General features: G+C 41.7%; 1 protein-coding gene across 13 annotated transcripts in view; it reads right to left on the reverse strand.

Annotated features, from left to right (window-relative positions):
* The window catches only part of PLEKHG1 (pleckstrin homology and RhoGEF domain containing G1), a 221316-nt gene that overhangs the window by 68034 nt on the left and 134241 nt on the right, over positions 1-19041 (reverse strand). For 10 of the 13 annotated variants that reach the window (XM_027083419.1, XM_027083432.1, XM_027083400.1 and 7 more), the window contains one exon: positions 18421-18929. In XM_027083419.1, the coding sequence (XP_026939220.1) occupies positions 18421-18828 (408 nt within the window). In that variant the 5' untranslated portion in view covers positions 18829-18929. Of the gene's footprint in view, positions 1-10341; positions 10532-18420; positions 18930-19041 lie in introns of those variants that run through there. The other 3 variants (XM_027083479.1, XM_027083487.1, XM_027083469.1) reach the window with 2 other exon arrangements.

Genomic DNA, 19041 nt, shown 5'->3' on the forward strand with positions numbered 1-19041 from the left:
TTAACCAGAAGTTATTTATTGACATAGAAACAGCCATGGGCTTGGGAACCTCCAGGGGAGTGGGAAGAAGCACTATGCAGAGGGTAAAATAGGGTGCAGGTGGGCCAGCATGACGGGCCACTCCCCAGACACCTGACTTTCTTGAAGAGCACTGGGTCTCTTGAATGGGGTAAATTCAAAGATTTCCTTTTGTTATATTGGAGGCCTGGTTCCAATTCCAGGGCCCACAGAGTAAAATGTGTGATTTCGGGAAAACTATTTTTTCCCCTCTTTTAAATCAAAAGCACAATGTCTATGGGCACCTTATTACTTAGAACTAAAAGAGAGAGAGAGGAAGGGAGGGAGGGGGGAGAGGGGGAGAGAGGGAGAGAGGGAGAGAGGGAGACAGGGAGAGAGGGAGAGAGGGAGAGAAGGAGAGAGGGAGAGAGGGAGAGAGGGAGAGGAGAGGGAGGGGGAGGGAGGGAGGGAGGGAGGGGGGGAGAGAGAGAGAGAGAGAGAGAGAGAGAGGAGAGAGAGAGGGAGAGAGGGAGAGAGAGAGAGAGAGAGATGGACCTCATAGGATGAGGTTTCCATAAACGATTTTTCGAGAGTCTGTGTCGGATGAATTTCTACAGCAGTAGTTTTACAGTCTCAACAGAAGGACATGACTTGCCTTTTCTTGTAATTGATGAAGTTTCCATCTGCTGCAGATCTGCTTTCCCAGGACAGCAGATTTATCTGAGGACAGAGCATGGCACTAGGGACAGGACAGAGATTCCTCCCGAAGGCCTTGGCTCCAGATGCTGTGTGGTGGGAAATCCACCAGCCGCCTAGGCAGGCAGCCTGGGTCTGAGAGCCGGCCCTTCGGTGGGTTACTGGCCTTGCTGAGACTCACTGCTTCAGCTGTTCAGTAGAGATAATACAACTACCCACCCGATCAGTATTCTGGGGGTTAAACAACAACGTTCATTTACGGCGCCCGGCACGGGTGCCCAGCACACGTTGGCTGGTAGCAACGGCTGCTGTGTGGCCTTCTGCGTCCCAGGTTCCTCCTCGGTAGAATGGGGAGATAGCCAGATTGGAACTTCTTTTGGTTCAAAAGCAAGTTAACTCTACCTGCACACTGACAAATTATACTAAAAAGCTCTCCCACCACCCTTCTCTGCCCACGGGTGGTAAGAGTGCCATAGGAAGACTCAGTCCTTGAGCGGCATTGCAGGGAGAGAGTGTGAAGATCGTTAGGGGAGACACATGCACTCAACGTCCCCATGACACTCGAAAGTCTCCCAGACCCCGGCCCTCTCACCTGCTCTGTCCACCTGGACCAGAAATCCTGCCTCTCCCACCTGTAGCTCTTGTGAAACTGAGTCTCCTCTCCCTCACCGCTGCCTTGGTCTCCTTGCTCATGTCCACTGGGGACTACTGCAAGGACATCCTACCTAATCCCTCTACGGTGGCTCCCACCCCCTCCAGCTTTTCCGAATGAATCCCGGGTGATCCTTCTCGAGCTCAGATGTGATGTTCTGCCTCCTGCATAAAATCCTTCAATGACTTCCCACAGCTGTGGGTGGCGGCACAGAGGGAGGGCCCTCAACGCTTGCACCCCTGCCTAGGCTCATCTTTTATCACTTTCTTGTTCCCTCTCCACCATCACCACCCGCAGAACACAGGCACTCGCTTCTTGTAGCTTTGGGAATGTCCCCTGTTCTCTCATGGGTCACCGTCTTTGCATATTCTATTCTTACTGCCAAGACTGTCCCTCCTACTGTCCTAACCTGGCTAACGCCTCCTTCACGATTCTTCCAGGAATCTTTCTCTGATCCTTCCCACCCAGTCTGGGTCAGGTGCTCCCCTGAGCATTTACATTTATAATTCCATGATAAAGGAAGCCAGAGGAATCAACATCCAGTGTTGGTGTTCTAAAAAAATTTTTGTAGCTCCTTCTCTCTCACAAAACTGATGTCGACAATGACGAGGAGTTCTGTTGTAGCTCTCCCAGCACTGAATGTTTGCAGAGTGAATTCCTGTGAACTTGATCCATCTGCTAAGTGGGCGAAGTAGAGCCCGGAAGGCAAGGGTTAACAGAGTCCCTGGCAGATCTCTCAAGCTCTCTAAGTGGCAAAAAAGTTGTATTGAATCGTAACCCAACCCAGTGTTCCTCTTTTGCTCCCTCCCCTCCCCTCCCCTCCCCTCGGTCTCACGGACAGCCTTTAAACAACACAGCCTCTCAAAGATGACAAAAGTTCCTAAACTCTGCGTTCCTTTTTAACTCTCTTCCCACCCACCTAACTCCCGCCTTTGCACAGGAAAAGAAACGCTTCCCCAATCAAAAGTAGATTAACTCTCACCCTTTTCTCTACGTGCATTTGCATTGGGAACACCATATACAAGGCCGTAAACAGTCCCCGGGGTTGAGTGATTTATCCACTGCTTTAGGGAAAATGGGACAGAAGAGCACTCTTCAGCCATTCCGTGTTGACTGTTGTCTGCTGCAGTGGTGGGAGTGGCCGTCTTCTCCTGACTCATCTCCCACTTAAAGGTTAACAACTTAACTTTAAGCCCCATGATAAAACTGAAGCGACACTTGTAACGTTTCTTGTTGGTCCAAAGAGAAAAAAAGGCTTGTTTCAGAAGAAAAAATATATATATTTTTGTATATGTATAGCTGATTCACTTTGTTATACAGCAGAAACTAACACACCATTGTAAAGCAATTACACTCCAATAAAGATGTTTAAAAAAAACCCAAAATATTTTAAAGTGCAGTTTAAAGGAATGGCTCACCCTGCCTCCTCCAAGCATGTCTGCACCCCCGCCCCCGAGGTCCTTTAAGCAGCATTCAGAGAAAACAGGAATAATTTTGCCTCAATGTGATTTTGCCATTTGAAACCAGAGACTTAGGCTGCAGCTTCTCTCTGGTTTTTATGTGACCTATCTTGCGGTGTGTGCGTGTGCGTGTGTGTGCGTGCGTGTGTGTGTGTGTGTGTGTGCGCGCGCGTGTATGTGTCAATGATTCAAGCACAAGAATCATTAGGGACTCTTTTATATTAGTTTAACAAAACAAAAACATTCAGAACAAGCATTCCATTTCACTTCGGGTTGGACAGATGCTTGTAATTTCTCATCATGCCTTTATTATTTTCATACCACCCCCATCTTACAGAGTAAGGATGAGTCTCACTTTTTATAAAGGGTCACCTCACTTTTGTTAAGGGATGAGTTATTGTATAAGAATTTTCTCTAAGTATTAAAAGTTAATTATAATTAATGAAATTCTCACACATGCTACAACATGGATGAACCTTGGAAACATTATGCTAAGTGAAAGAAGCCAGACACAGAAGGACAACTATTGTTTGATTCTAGCAAATTCACAGACAGAAAGTAGACTGGAGATTGCCAGGGACTGGGGAAGGGAGCATGGGGAGTTATTGTTTAATGGGTACAGAGTTTCTGTTTGGGATGGTAAAGAACGTTCTAGAAACGGATAGTGGTGATGGTTGCGCAACACTGTGTATGTGCTGATTGCCACTGAATTGTACACTTGAAAATGGTAAATTTTATGTTATATATATTTTACAACAGTGAAAAACATTTAAAAAGTCAAAACAGAAACAGCCTCACAGACATAGAAACAAGTTTATAGTTACCAAAGGAGAAAGCGGGAGCTGGGGGGAGGGATAAATTAGGAGGTTGGGATTAACATATACACACTATTATATATAAAATAAACAACAAGGTTCTACTATACAGCACGGGGAACTATATTCAACGTCTTGTAACAGCCTATAATGGAAAAGAATCTGAAAAAGAATATATCTATATCTGAATCACTTTGCTGTCCATCTAAAACTGAACACAATATTGTAAACCAACAATACTTCAATAAAAAGTCAGTTATCATAATTAAAAAATCACTTTGTATATGAAGACCAGGCATCAGGCAACATATTTTAGATGTATACTAAACATAATAAAAAATGTTCTCGCTGGTCAGGCTCATCAGTAAGGACTCAGGTTATGCTCTGGGGCATAATTCACAAGTGAAATTCACCAGGGTGAGAAGGTGCGTTTGCATCCACTCTAAATAGCTTTACCTTAATTCATTTTCTTTTTCTTTTTTTTTTTTAACATCTTTATTGGAGTATAATTGCTTTACAATGGTTTGTTAGTTTCTGCTTTATAACAAAGTGAATCAGTTATACATATACACATGTTCCCATATCTCTTCCCTCTTGCGTCTCCCTCCCTCCCACCCTCCCTATCCCACCCCTCTAGGTGGTCACAAAGCACGGAGTTGATCTCCCTGTGCTATGCAGGCTGCTTCCCCTTAATTCATTTTCTAAGGAGTTCTTCCTCTGGTTCCTTAGTGTCATCACATCCACTTCCTCCCGCTCCCTCCCTCCCCTTGCTGTGGGCTAGGAAACCAAATAATTAAACTTATTTTATTAATTAATTTATTTTTTGGCCACGTGGCGCGGCTTGCGGGATCTTAGTTCCCCCACCAGGGATTGAACTGGGCCCTCAGCACTGAAAGCTCGGAGTCCTAACCACTGGATGGATCACCAGGGAATTCCCTAATTAAGCTTATTTTAAACATGTAGAGTAAATAGGCTCTTCGTGAGAGCCTGGGGCCTCTCTTTGGGTAAAGACACAGGATTTACTGTTTGGCATCTGAAATATCTATTTTGGCTGCTCAAAGGGCTCACTTATTTCCTCGTTGCATTCTTGAGAGCTGAGACTGGAGGAGATGAGATCTCTAGTCATCTTTAGATTCTGGCTTCTTGAATTAGACTCATTTACAGAGGGTGAAGCTGAGGTTAGCCTGGCTGGTTGTCCATGGCACACAGCTGACTGTCAGCGTGGGACTGGAGCCCAGACCAGTGCTCTGCCCGTTAAATCAATCTCAGTTTAGCTCAGCTCAAGTCAAAATTCTGGAAATAATTTCATTCCGCCATTGCATCCCTGGCAGCCCTGTACGATATTAGAAATAAATTCCAACTACATGTAAGTATATCAGATAAACTAACAAAATCAAAACAATATATATCCTTCTTAAACTGCAAAGTTAAAATAATTTTCTGAAATAATACCTTAACGTAGATTAGCAAGAAGAATGTTATGATACTTTCAAATGTACCAGAAGTTACTGGCCTTTCCAAATAATACTAAGTGTATTAATAATAATGATCATATTAATAATCATTCTCACTCGAGGGCTTACTATATGCCTAGCACGGTGCTAGCGTTTTGCATGGATAGTCTTATTTTCACAACAATCCTCTTATTCCCATTTTACAGGTAAAAACACTGAAACTTAGAAAAGTTTAGTAGCTTATCCAAGATCACAAAGAAAAATGGCAGAGTCAGGATTTGGATTCAGTTCTTGCAGATTCTAGCTTTTCTTCGTTTTCACCATTTCATCACAGGGGATGGGGTGGGTGGGGTAATTCGTGCTGCCTTTAAATGTCTACTGTTTGCTTTATAACAAAGGGAAAAAAAAATCCCTTTAGGACAGCGGACCTCGATGTTGATTGCTTATTGGAATACGGAGAGCTTTAAGAAAAAGCGATGTCACCCTGGGAGATTCAGATTTCATTAGTCCAGGCTACACCTGAGGGGCAGGAGTTGTAAAGGCTCCCCAGGTGATACTGGAGTGCAGCCTCTGCTTCAGAAAAATCCTCTTTTTAGCTGCTCTTCCTAACCAGATTTCCTAGGTGACAGCTTTTAATTGCTCAAATAATAACCCCTTGATCCTGTCTGTGAGAGCTTATTATCCTTGATATGAACCTAGCTGATGACCAGTTAATAGTGTGTTCTCATACGGGATCTTTATGTTGCTTTACTTTGTCCTATCTTTGAAGTAGGAATTTTATTCTAGTGGATTTTCTTGCCAAAAGTAATACCTAGAACATTCTAGATAATTTTGAATATGAAGTAAATTTATACAATGTATCAGTAACCTTCTTTACCTTCTTCCTTTCAAATAGGACCTGGAACTTTAGAACCAGCTCCTACTTCAGAACAGGAGTTGGCAAGAAGGGGTCCTAGAGTATCAATTTATCTGTTAATTATTACAAATGGGCTAGCCCAGACTCTCTGATCTTGCAGGAGACAATTTCTCATCCTCAAAAAGCTACCTATATATATGCTAGGGGAAAAAAGGTAAGGCCACAGTTTAGACGTGTCCCAAGAAGTTGCTCAGGAAGCGACCCTAATTGTTCCCACTTCCCTTCTATACCACTGCTCTGGTTTTGTCTAAACTACGTGGTGGTTGGATGTAGAAGTGACAAGCTCTGTCCTTCACACGTATCCGTGTCAATTTCATTCTTGTCAATGGCTGTAGAGATGTAGAAAACTGGGCAGTAAATGTAATGTGTTTCCAGAACATTTCATTAACAAGTATGTATGAGAACCCTCCTTAATTGGTACCTAAGGGAAACTCAATAAATGCTTCTTGTATTTTTCTAGCTGTTTCTAACTGAAATGGATACAGTCCCGGCACTGCCCATACTTAGCTGCAGGGTCTGGACTTGAACAGTTTTTAGCTGTTGAGAGTTTCCGCTGTGCCAGGTCCGTGCAAAGCGTTTTACAGGCATTACCCTATTCATCCTCACAACATCCTATGAGGTACGCAATACCTTTCATTTTAAGAAGAAGAAACTGAAGATTACAGAAGTTAAATAATTGTTCAAGATTACAGGTAGTAGGTGACAGAACTGAGATTTGCATCCAGTTGGAGAAATCACTTCGTTCTCTGGATCTCCATTTCCTCACCTATAAAGACGATTGGGTAGAACTTGACAGTTCATTCAGCAAATATTTACTGATGGCCTGTTAGGTGTCAAAGGCAGTGCTGATTGCCAGGAATAGAAAACTTACCAACACACCTTACCCTTTCAGAATCTATGGTCAGCTGGACTTCCCTGAGTCATTTTCCAGTTGTAAAACTTTGTGTGATTCTACTGAATCAAAAATTCTGCGCTATTTGAAGCAATCTAAGCATCCAACAGATGACTGGAGAAACAAAATGTGATACATACATACGACGGAATATTATTCAACCTTAAGAAGGAAGAAAATTCTGACCTGTGCTATGACATGGATGAACCTTGAAGACATGCTGAGTGAAACAGTCACAAAAGAACAAGTACTGTATGATTCCACTTATGTGAGGTATCAAAAGTAGTCAGATTCATAGAAGCAGAGAGTAAAATGGTGTTTATCAGCAGCTGGAAGGAGGGAGGGGAGAATGGGGAGTTACTGGTTAACAGGTACAGAGTTTCAAGATGAAAAGAATTCTAGGGATTGCTTGCACAACACTGTGAATGTATTTAATGCCTCTAAACTGTACATTTAAAAATGGTTAAGTCAGTAAATTTTACGTTATGTGTATTCTACCACAATTTTTTTTTTTTTTTGCGGTACTTGGGCCTCTCACCATTGTGGCCTCTCCCGTTGCGGAGCACAGGCTCCGGACACGCAGGCCCAGCGGCCATGGCTCACGGGCCCAGCCGCTCCGCGGCCTGTGGGATCTTCCCGGACCGGGGCACGAACCTGCGTCCCCTGCATCGACAGGCGGACTCTCAACCACTGCGCCACCAGGGAAGCCCTACCACAATTTTTAAAAATGAAAAAAGGATTGCCTGAGGCTGAGGAAAGAAGAGTTAGTGTTTAACGGGTGTGCAGTTTCAATGTGGGGTGACAGAAAATTTCTGGAGATGGAAGGTGGTGATGGTTACCTCGTTCAATGTAGAACAGTGTCAATGTGCTTAACGTCATTGAACTGTACACTTAAAATGGTTAAAATAATAAATGTCGTGTATATTTTACCAGTTTTAAAAAGATATAAAACATTCCACGTGAGCTGCTGTATTGAACGGTGCTATCCCCCTTAAGTGGCAGAGTAGTCTTGGTGGGCAGAGGAGAAACTGAAAACATGAATGATCAGAAAACAGGTTACTAAACTATGGAGGCTGACAAGTCCCACCTCAGCTCAATCTACCTCTTCCTTTTCTAGGTGTTACAGAGCAGGGTTGCTTCCACACCAACTTGCTCTAGGCTTGTCAAATGACCTGGGTAGATTCTTTGATGTGATTAGTTTCACAAGGTGTAAGCAACATGTTTTCTTTGGAAGAAACTTCCAACCATGGGAAACTACTCCCAGCTGAAGGTTGGTTTGTTTTGAACACAATTTCCTGAATTCCATATTTTCTATCCACTCAGTATAACTGAATATTCAAGATGGCACACACCCAAAAGTCAGCATAATTCTACCCCAACTGAATATGACCTATTTTAGCAAATCTTCAATAGAATTATGCCTACAGGCAGTCTTTGAAATATATTAGCAGTTCTTTAGCAGACCAGTAACAATAGCTACTCGATCACCTGAGTTAACTGAAGTTTTTGAAATGACTTTTCATCAAAAATCAAAATGTTACCTTAAAAAAAAAGCTTAATAGAATGGGAAGGGACTTTTTAGTTGCAGGTATTTTTCTTAATGCTTGATCTCGCAAAAGAAGTCAATGTACTCAGTTATGTCTGTAAGTCGGTCTGTCCTTTGCTTTAATACATTGTCTAACTATGAATCTGCAAGTGCAGGTGGAAAATATTCTAATTTTATCATCAGAAATACACTAATATTTACCCCTTACATCTCCTTGGTGTAATGAGTTTCATAGACAGCAAGAGCTATAGTTTGTGTAAGAGTATTTGACCAAATTGTGAAAATCCTTTCAGCAAAAGAAAAATTTTTGACAACTCCACTTTCAAGTAATCATATCTGTTGGTCCCAGATTAGGGCAAAAGAAATCTATGTTTTAGTTTTCAGAAATGTAAATAAAGTCTCAAATTGCTGGGAGAGCTTGAAATTCTTTTAAACCATTTTTTTCTTACAGGGAGGAAATAAAAAGTGCTTTAGGAATATTTGTCATTGTCTTTACTAATCCTACTTAACATAAATGGAAGATCATGTTTTTTGCAACAGGTATAGTGTTCTTTAATCTTCTGGTCTGAGCAAAGGGGATGGGGGAGGGGTGAGACCTCTTTGTAACAAGTCATAATACTCCAGAGAATAAGTACAGTCAATTCTGCTTTAACATTTGCTTTGAAAACATGAATGTGTTCCCACATGATTAATATACTAGGGAGTAACTTGAACTTAAATTTCCGAATTTTGCTTAGGCAGGATTGCATCCACGATAAACACTAGGTGAGCACAGAAAAGTACAGCCACTTCCAAAGAGCAGCAGAGGAATACAAATACAAATACACACACACACACACACACACACACACACCCCTCAAATACATACCAGCTACCTCAGTCCACCTCAGTCCACCTTGTGTGCCTCAAAGCCGCACCCATCCACGGCACGTGTATCAATTTCGCATCGATGTTAGGTAAACCTACTCCATAATAACTCACACTGCAACCCTGCACATGGCTTCTGCTCTCTTCAGTTTTTCTCTCCTTCCTCTTAGCCTACCTTATATTTTTCCTTCTCTGTTCTTTTTCCTCTTTATTGTTCTTTTTTTCTCACTCTTTTTCTCTCACTCCTCTTTGTTCTTTTCCTCTCACAGAGGGTGGCAGCTGTGGGAATCAGTTGGCTCCCACAGGAAATTTCAGGGTTTTCTTTCGAGGTAAAGTATCATATTTACTATAGAAGGTATATAGTTCTTAACCATTTAACGTGTATAAAACTGCCTCCATTTTCGTTAGATTCCTATCTTTCTTTCTTTGTGTCACTGATGATGTTTTTGAGTATTGTGCTTGGAACCCATTTTTCCATTTCTCCCTCATATGATTTTGCATAGTGAGTAATTTTTAGGAGCACATAGGTCGTATGTTGAATTATAGCAGAATTGATTGTAGGCACTTTGAAATTCATATAGCTCTCTACCTCTATCATCTGTACTCTCTCTCTCGGGTCTTAGACATATGATATGGAAGCTAAAAACAATCTGCAACTATAATCTCTTCTCAGATCACGAACTCTTGCAACCTGGTAAAAATGTCCTACAAAGCCTGGACATCTTTGGACTGACCTCAACTATTGATTCCAGCCCCAAGCTTCAAGAAGCAAGTCACAAAAAATAAAGAAGTTTAAAAAATAAAGAAGCAAGTCACAAGTCAGGATTGTCAGGAACGCAAAGGTGACTTTTCCACTACCTGAGGTTTAGTATTTCTTAAGGAGACAATGAGGAACATCACTAAATTCATAATTATTATACCAACTGGTGTTCATTATGCTATTGCTACAGAGTTCTTAGTAATTTGAAAAGTGTACTCCAGGTAAAGGTTAACAATATAAATAGACTACTATTTATCAATGGTAAATTTACTTCCTCCAAGTTCACCTCTGGAAAGATGCAAGTTGACTTCAACTTCTTACGGAAAACCATCCATAAGGACGTCAGTTGATTTAGGGGGTGCGAGGCCCAAGGATGTATTAAAACACTTTCAACAATTAGGTTTTTCACTGCTTACTTTTTCTTCAAGTGTCCATAATTCTCATTTTGGCTTCTCAGAATAGCTACAGAAATGAGTCTAAGAGAAGGGCAGGGCAGTGAAAAGGAGGGCAATTTTCTTATAAATTTTATCAGTGTGGCAATAAACTTGCAGCTTCCTATTAAGGGTTTGATGGCATTAGTCCATTATCCTCATTGACCCCAGTCTACTCAAGAGGTTTCCAGAACACTAGCAAGAGAAGTACCATCCCTGCCTTTGAACTATGCTAGACCCAAAAGGCCTCTTTTCAAACTGAAGTACTACCTATTATGTTCAATAATTTCAAAGAGCCCTGTTGACAGGTCGTATGGATAGGAAAAACTACAAAAATAAAAGAGGAGAGGGCATTAGGAATCATGGGAGAAAAAGAGGGTGGTGGTGATGGAGACATGAAAGAGGGGAGGAACAAGAGAAGATACATTGGTCTGAATCTGTTCCAGGTCCTAAATGAAGAATTCCATTTCAAACATTCTATAGGGTCATTTAGTAGAGAGAGTAACTATAATCTTGGCAGTAAGCATTATCAAAATCTTTCCTGCTTTCTTCTTCATGTTTTTTTTTTTTAATTAATTTATTTATTTTTGGCTGTGTTGGGTCTTCATTGCTGTGCGTGGGCTTTTCTCTAGTTGCTGCGAGTGGGGACTACTCTTCACTGCGGTGCGCAGGCTTCTCATTGCGGTGACTTCTCTTGTTGCGGAACACAGACTCTCGGCGCGCGGGCTTCAGTAGTTGTGGCTCGCGGGCTGAGCAGTTGTGGCGCACAGGCTTAGTTGCTCCGCGGCATGTGGGATCTTCCCGGACCAGGGCTTGAACCTGTGTCCCCTGCATTGGCAGGCGGATTCTTAACCACTGCACCACCAGGGAAGTCCCTTCTTCATGTATTTTTATTTTTACTTTTAAGGATGGTGGGACACACGGTGTAGGTTTTACAATGAGAGAATGTTTCAGATATATGTAATGCATGGTGTACACTGGCAATTGCTCACAAAAATGTTTCCTACTTTTTCTGGGCACACAGCTAGACTATATCTCCAAACTTAGAGTTTGATGTGGAATGATAGACAGGGTGAGCCATTTCTATGCTTGTCCCAGAACCCCCGACCCCTTCCCCAATGCATGTCTCCATGTCCTCTTGTCCTTCTAGCTGAGATGGCACAGACCCCAGCACAACCTTTGGAGCCACGTGCTGAAGAGGACAGAGCCTCATCAGCTTGGTTCCTGAATGACTGCATGGAGAAGCACAACTCCCACGAACCTGAGCACACACATACGTGACTATAAAAGGAGAAACTTCTGTTGTATTAAGTCACTAAATTTGGGGCCTATTTGTTACTGTGGCTTAGCCTACTCTTATACATTATGCCTTCCAAATTTTTGGAACAGTGGTTCTCAACCAAGGGAATTTTGTCCCTCGGGGGCTATTTGGCAATGTCTAGAGGCAATTTTGGTTGTCATGAGTGGGGATGGTGGTGGTTCTATTGGCATCTAGTGGGTAGAGGCCAGATTTGCTGCTAAACATCCTACAATGCACATGACTATCCCCTACAGCCAACATCTATCCAGCCCCAAATGTCTATTGTCCTGCTGTTGCAACACCCTGCCCTAGAGAGCTTAAGAAGAAGATCAAAATCTCTGAGCCCTCCGCTAGACAATAAGAGGAGATTTACAATAACAGTGTAGGAGTAAAAGATGGGCTTTAGAGTGAAACTTGGGTTCCAGCTCCAGTTCTACCACTAAATATTTACAGACGTTGGATAAGTTCCTTTACCCTTTGTACATGCAATATTCTTGTGCTAAAAATAAGAAATGATAGTACCCACAAGATGGGGCTGTGACTGAGGCTTTCAGTGCTTAATGCAGTGCCTGAAATGTGGTAAGTACTCAAATATTAGTTGCTGTTCATGTTTTTTGGTGTTTTTGTTATTAAGGCACATATCTAGAAAATTTAGAAGTGGTAGCTATGAAGTATGTTTACAGCTGTTCGGATTCATTGAGGTGGCAGGTGTGGTCACAGAGCTTAAGGTTTCACGTCGGTGATACTCACTGTCTACCGCGCTCCCAGAAGAATCTGACCAATATCGTTATTTTGACTAATTTCCCTAAGTTTTGACTCAAGATCTAGCCAGAACGATTTGGAGGAAATAAACTGACATCATCATTAAGTATACACGAACTCGTGTGAACAGCCCACAGCTACTTTTGCACAGCAACTCTGCAAACCTCAACTCACTTTGCTTTTACTAAATGCTGCCCACCTTGGCCTATTTTCGATGTTCATTAGCAATTAATCATAAGGTATGATCAGAACATTCTAAATGGACAAAAGACTTAAAAGGCCAGGTCCCTGCCCTCCCTCCCATATTAGGCTGTAACCAGTAGAAGAGATGAACACTCAAAATCACTATGTTCTCACCTTCTAAGTTTCTGTCGTTGTTAAGGTGACAAGAAATGAGAGTGGGGTGGGGTAGGGTAGGGAAGGAGGGGGGCGAAACAACAACAAAGAGGCATGGAAACAGTCAAAGCGAAGTTTGGGGGCCTCCTGTAGAGTGGTTAGATGTGCTATTTGAGGAATAACTTCTACATAAGCATGAAACTACTTAACAGGTGTGCTTCCAAATTACCATAGATCTTAAATGGTTTTAGGAAAGATCTCATTCACTCACCGTGATAAAAGTCCTTCGAAGGAAAAATAGACCCATTCAAACAAAAATGCTCAAATGCCATGTAAAAGAAAAAGTACATTATATTATGCCAAGTACTACAGCATAAATTCTTTGTTAAACCCACCCACATAATAAGCCTTCATTAAAAACAATCCCCGACAAGTCCTACACTCTAGCGTTGAACACATACTTCCCTCAATATTCAAAAAATCTTAGTCTAAATGAAACTCATAAAAAGTGCCAGTTTAATAACTGTTATTTAAACTGGAGGGAAAGTAGTGAGTGAGGACATCTGCAAATAGAAAGACAATAAAATCTATGACAGTTCACCACATCTCAACAGCCTTTTCCCTTGGTTCAAAACCTTTCTCCTCTTGTCAAGTATGCTAAGCAGTTATGGCTGGTCCAGGGAATGCCCATGTAAAGCCATCCTTTCACGGCCAAGGGAAAAGAGTAGCAGAGACATACACTGACGTTTCCACACCAAAACATCTTATCTCTCCAACAGAATCCAGGAAGCCAGGCTTCAAGAGAAACCACCTCCATGCTTGACAGTGTTGTCCTTGAGGGGTGGCATAGGACAAAAGCCCACTCAGATTCCATTTTATCCAAGTCTTAGTCACCTCACCAGCCTAAGACCTAAGTCTCCAGGCAGAGTCAAGGGTGGAGTCACTGCACAAATGCCCTGGGTGTGATCACTGGGTTCCTTCATTCACTCTGCACAGATCTGGGAGAGGCTCACCTCCCAAGCGTGAGAGTTCTCCTTCCACTAACGGATACCTCCGGTGCTAAGGGCAGCCTCTTTAAGCTATGGCAACGGGCAGAATAGCTTTCAATGTGCTTCATATCACTAAGTGTGTGGAAAGCATCCTTCTCTCATCCACCTACCCTGCCACTGTCTGTACTATCACACGATAAACAAAGAGTCCGTGTCAACCAATAAACACAAGAGCTGGGGGTTGGAGATCAACAGTATAATCCTTGTGTAGCAAGAGCTTTTGAACAATGCTGAATGCTTTCAACAAGGATTGCTTAAGGCTTTGGCTCTTTAAATTTTACACAGTAAAGCTATAATAATCACTTCTTAACTTTTTAACACACTGTAAGGATAAATGTGCTTGGAAAAGGATTTTAGCTTTCTGGAATATGATAGGAAAAAAAAACCTCACATGTTACTTTTAATATTCTACCCACTTTTTCCTCACTAAATACACGTCCTCAGCATCCCAAAAGATGATTTAATTTAGTATTTCTTATACTTCAAAGATGCCATTTTGTAGTAGGGATGTAACTTCTAATTACACAGTATTACATAATGCTATGAATTATTTAAAAACTTTCCTAAAAAGGTTAAAACAGGCCATGAACTATATCTGGGGCCAAGTTTATGAGACTGTCAAAGGCTCTTTTATAGATCATTTAGAAAGATTAAAGAAACCCCCTCTACGCATGAGAGTCTCTGCTCAGTCAATCTAACGTCCCATTAAACATGAAAGAAACCCTTATTTCCTACTTTCCAGCTATGAATTTCTCCCTCTCCACAAATTGTATCATTGGCGATTTTACTTTTAACTTTTAAAACTTGCTTTCATACTTATTATCTCATTTTATCTGTGAATGCTATTAGGAGCCATATATAGAAATGGAAATAACAGCTCTATTGTTTCTTTCAGTATGGGTGATAGTCAAGACCTCACCTCTCTCTCTCTCTCAAGTGTCAAGTGTACAAAAGCAAATCACTAGGATGTCAGGCAAAGGAGCAGAGGATGGAGTAGCCATGGGGAGGGAATGGGGGGACAGAGAAAAGGGTCTGGGGAGGATGCAAGGGATGAAGACCAATAACAATAAGAACAATAACATTTCTCAGTTAAATTTTCAGAAAGCATTAGGAATTCATTTTTGAATTCCTAAACGGCATGGGGAAGAAAAAGATACCAATATATTTGGGATTATTTTATACAATGTCTCTACGTAGGGAAAGAGAGACATACAGCCTCCTTTGCCTTGTAATCAACATCTGGGAATCCTATTGCCCAGATAAAGTCAGCAGGATCTCTTCTCAGAAATAAGCTACTCTGATGCTATATGGTACCATGTTGAGCTATCAAAGCGCACGGTATTAACATCTTCTAAATCAGTGTATATATCAATGACCTTTCACAAAGATGTTTCTTTTTGTAAATTCTAAGAACTAAACCTAAACCTGAGTGGTGAGGATTATGTATGGATAGGATATACTACAGATAAAATGTACCGCTTACAGGAAAATTAAACCGAGACTGATTATTGAAGGATATTAGTTAGTGGGAAGTCAATAAAGTAGAGAGTGTGGACAGTCCGAAACTGTGCTACTGCATAAGTGAAAAATGACTTCCCAGTTATCTCTATAAATGATTAGATGTTTTTTTCCAGAAAGAATTCTTGCTTAGAAAGTCAACGAACAAACTCTGTCTCTTTGTGTCGTGAGAGATTATGGTAGGTTGTTACTAAGTAGCCATTTTCCCAACCGAAAATTCTGCATTTGAAAAATTGAGGATGTTAGAGAACTCAGCTAAAGAATTATAAAAACAGGTTAGAAATGGATCAAGAAAAATGGATTTTTAAAGGAGCTGACGCTTTGTATTTTAAAAGAATACCCCTCATAACAGTCTTTATTGGGTAAGGTTGCTGCAAGCTAGAAAATAATTGGTTACTCTCCATAAAGGAAAGAACTAGATAAAACAAAATTTCACAATTTTGTGAAAATTGTGATCTTGAGAGACAGAGGTGGTCACACACAAATGTGTGTCAAGAAGAGGCTGCAGTGACCAATCCTGATCTGAAGAGACTCTGCACTTTCCTAGGTGGGGAGGGGATGTGACTCGAAGCATCCCGGTGACTTTGGAGCAGAGCAGCATCTACTTCTTCCTACCCGGTGCCTCCTTCTATATTTGGGACATTTCTCCCAAGCACCCTCCCTCCAACAACCTTCTTCATCTCTCCTCTCCCTCTTACGTGTCACCTCAGATTTTCCATGGGTTCCTCAGAAATAATCCAATTGCCTTCAAAATAATCATGTTGGAATCACCCATTTTAAATTACTTTTTCCTAATTAAATTTCTGCTGTAGTGAATTACTAATCTGTTTATTTTTGTGAAAGACTTCAGGTAAGACAGCTAGAACTGGGCCGGTCGAGAGTAGTTTGTTCACTCTCAACCAGCAAATTCAGAAGAGGTCCGTGATGATGATAGTTTCCACTTATTAATCGCCTACCATGTTGCAGGCGCTGTCGTGTGAGCTTTTTATGTATTATCAAGTTGAATTCTCATAATAACAACCCTATAAGGCAGGTATTATTAGTCTCATTTTACAGTTGATGAAATGCAGGCACAAATTCATAGTCTAATACAGGGCTTGGCGAACCATGGCCCTTGGGTCCAGCCCAGCCATAAAGTTTTCCTGGAACTTACACGCCCCTTCATTGACATAGTGTCTGGGGCTGCTGCTGGGCTACAGTGGCAGGACTGAGCAGTTAGGACTGACAGCTTAGGGCCCAGAAAGCCTAAAATATTTACTATCTGGCCCTTTATAGAAAAAGTCCACTAACCCCTAGTGTAAAACATGGGTAATGCACCGATAAAGGAAAAAAGACAAGAACGTTTGGAGAGCTTGGAATAAAACTTCTGCTGAAACTTTCTTAGAAAAAAAAAATCTGTCTTGATCTGTTTTCTTTCATACACATCTTACCTTATTTCTTCTCACCTAAGGTTTGTCAATCAGCCTCAGAAAAAAGAGTGTTCACAGAATCCCAGCTTAGTCACTGAAGGTTTCTCTGTCAGTACGGTGAGTTTTGATGAAGTGGTAAAGTTTCCAAGAAAGAAAGAAAAAAGGACAGACCAAAGAAAGCTTTGACAACCATAAATTTTCTGAGAGGTTCCAAAATTTTGGGCAGTTCACAGGTATTTCTTCTCAAGTACAAATGACATCATTGATGAAATTAAAGAAACAATTGGCCTGGTTTATTCTACATTTGGTATCACATATTGTTTTGGTTGAGCATCAATTGATTTTTCTATTTTTACTGGGAAGTTATGTCATAACTATTTTTAGTAGACAGTGTCTGGTTCGATCATTTGTGGAACTCAACACACAATTGTGCCTTAGAATTTGTTTTTCCCCTAAAGCTATAAGAATGTATGTATTTGGTGGAGAATGTCCTCATCAGCAAATATTGCACCACTTTATTCTGAAACACATTTTAGATTAAAAGTTCTAAAAACAGGAAGAAGGCACTAACGGATGAAAGAATCTGGGATAGTACTAGGCAGCAAAGGGAGAGTAGCTTTATAATAATATCAATTTGCCTTTGAACTATTAATACTAATATTGTAAATCATTAATTGAGAATGAATTAATATCTGAGTGGCTCTGGTAATTCTTACTTTATCCTTGAAAACAACTCTAAATCAAAGTCAAATTAATAATTGAATAAATCAACTATACTCCCACATAAAATAAAAACTTAAAAAAAAGAAAGGATACAGAGAAAACAACAACAACAACAAATTAATAATTGAATTTCCAGAGTCTGCGATCTGGTACCTGAGCTGAGTTCAATTTGCAGGGAGTCAAAGAATTTATGCAAACTTGCTTACCATAAAAGAAAAGTAAATGCCTAAGAACAAGCCCAGGGTTTTTCTCTTATCTTTCACCACCTTCCCTCAGATACCAACCAATACAGAAAACAGCATCAAACGGTAATTCCCAGGCTTGTTTGCATGGAAGAATCACCTGGGGAGCTTCCATAATTTCCTCCTACCCGCAGACCACACCCCAGGCCCAGGAAATCGGTCTCTGGAGGTGAGACACAGGCATCTATAGATTTGGAAGCTCTAGACACCAGGAGACAGTTGTGATTAAGGCGAAGATAGCCTGATGGGCTCAGTCAGTACACACCTGACACCTGCAAGTCAGGAAGCCTCCATCCTCTGTCTGCTCCACGCTCTGCCAGAGACTCTCAGACCTTTGGGGCAGGATTCACTAACACCACACACCGGTGTATGCACTGGTATCATCATTCTTACTCCTGGCGTGTAATCAATTCGTGAATGCAAATATTAAGAGGATCTTAACACACAGAGGATGGCCCTAGGGTTTCTCTTAAGTTATGATCTGTTTAAACATTCACACCACGCTTGCATCTTAGAAGACACCTGGCTTTGCTCTTTATTTTGCGAACAGGTTGATCCTGCAGGACAAACTTTAGAAGCCGACAATTTGCCTTACCTCTACGATGCTTTTTAAATCTTGCACGTAAGTCCTTTCGGTCTCCAGAATCTCCTGCACAACTCTGTCCACATAGAGCAGCTTGGGGCTGGTGGCTGATTCTGCCCCCGTTTTGGTCGCCCCGTTGGTGTCCACTCTGTGCTGGGCCCAGGGCTGCCTCTCACTGCCCTGGTCCGTGTTCTGCTGCGCGGCTGCACCGTCCCTCGGCAGCTCGCTGCTGGAAAACGGCCTGGCTGGCATCAGCTCCAGCTTTATGGCCCCTGCTTCCTTATCCTGGGGAAACAAGCCCAAGTGGCTGTTTGAAACTAAGGTCATTCTGCTGCCAAAGGAACCATGGCTGTCCCGGGAGGAGGCCGAGGACGACGTGGAACCAAAGCTGACCGGGCGGTCGCTGTCGGAAAGCTCCATGGCTTTCAGTTGTTGGGAGCAGCGGGAGGGCCTGGCTGTGGTTTTGGGATCTGGAGCTTGTGTTACAGCTGATGACACTTCAGGACGCAACTGGTGCACATCTATACGCACGAGAAAAATAAATAAGGAAAAGGACAAGATAAGCAAGGTAGGCAAGTATTTTAAAATTATATCAAACAGAAAGTTTAAAGGCGGTTAAAACCTAGCTCAATC

The sequence above is a fragment of the Aethalodelphis obliquidens genome, unplaced genomic scaffold (assembly GCF_003676395.1).
Source record: "Aethalodelphis obliquidens isolate GAN/ISIS:26980383/991018 unplaced genomic scaffold, ASM367639v1 scaffold3, whole genome shotgun sequence".
Classification (NCBI taxonomy): domain Eukaryota; kingdom Metazoa; phylum Chordata; class Mammalia; order Artiodactyla; family Delphinidae; genus Aethalodelphis; species Aethalodelphis obliquidens.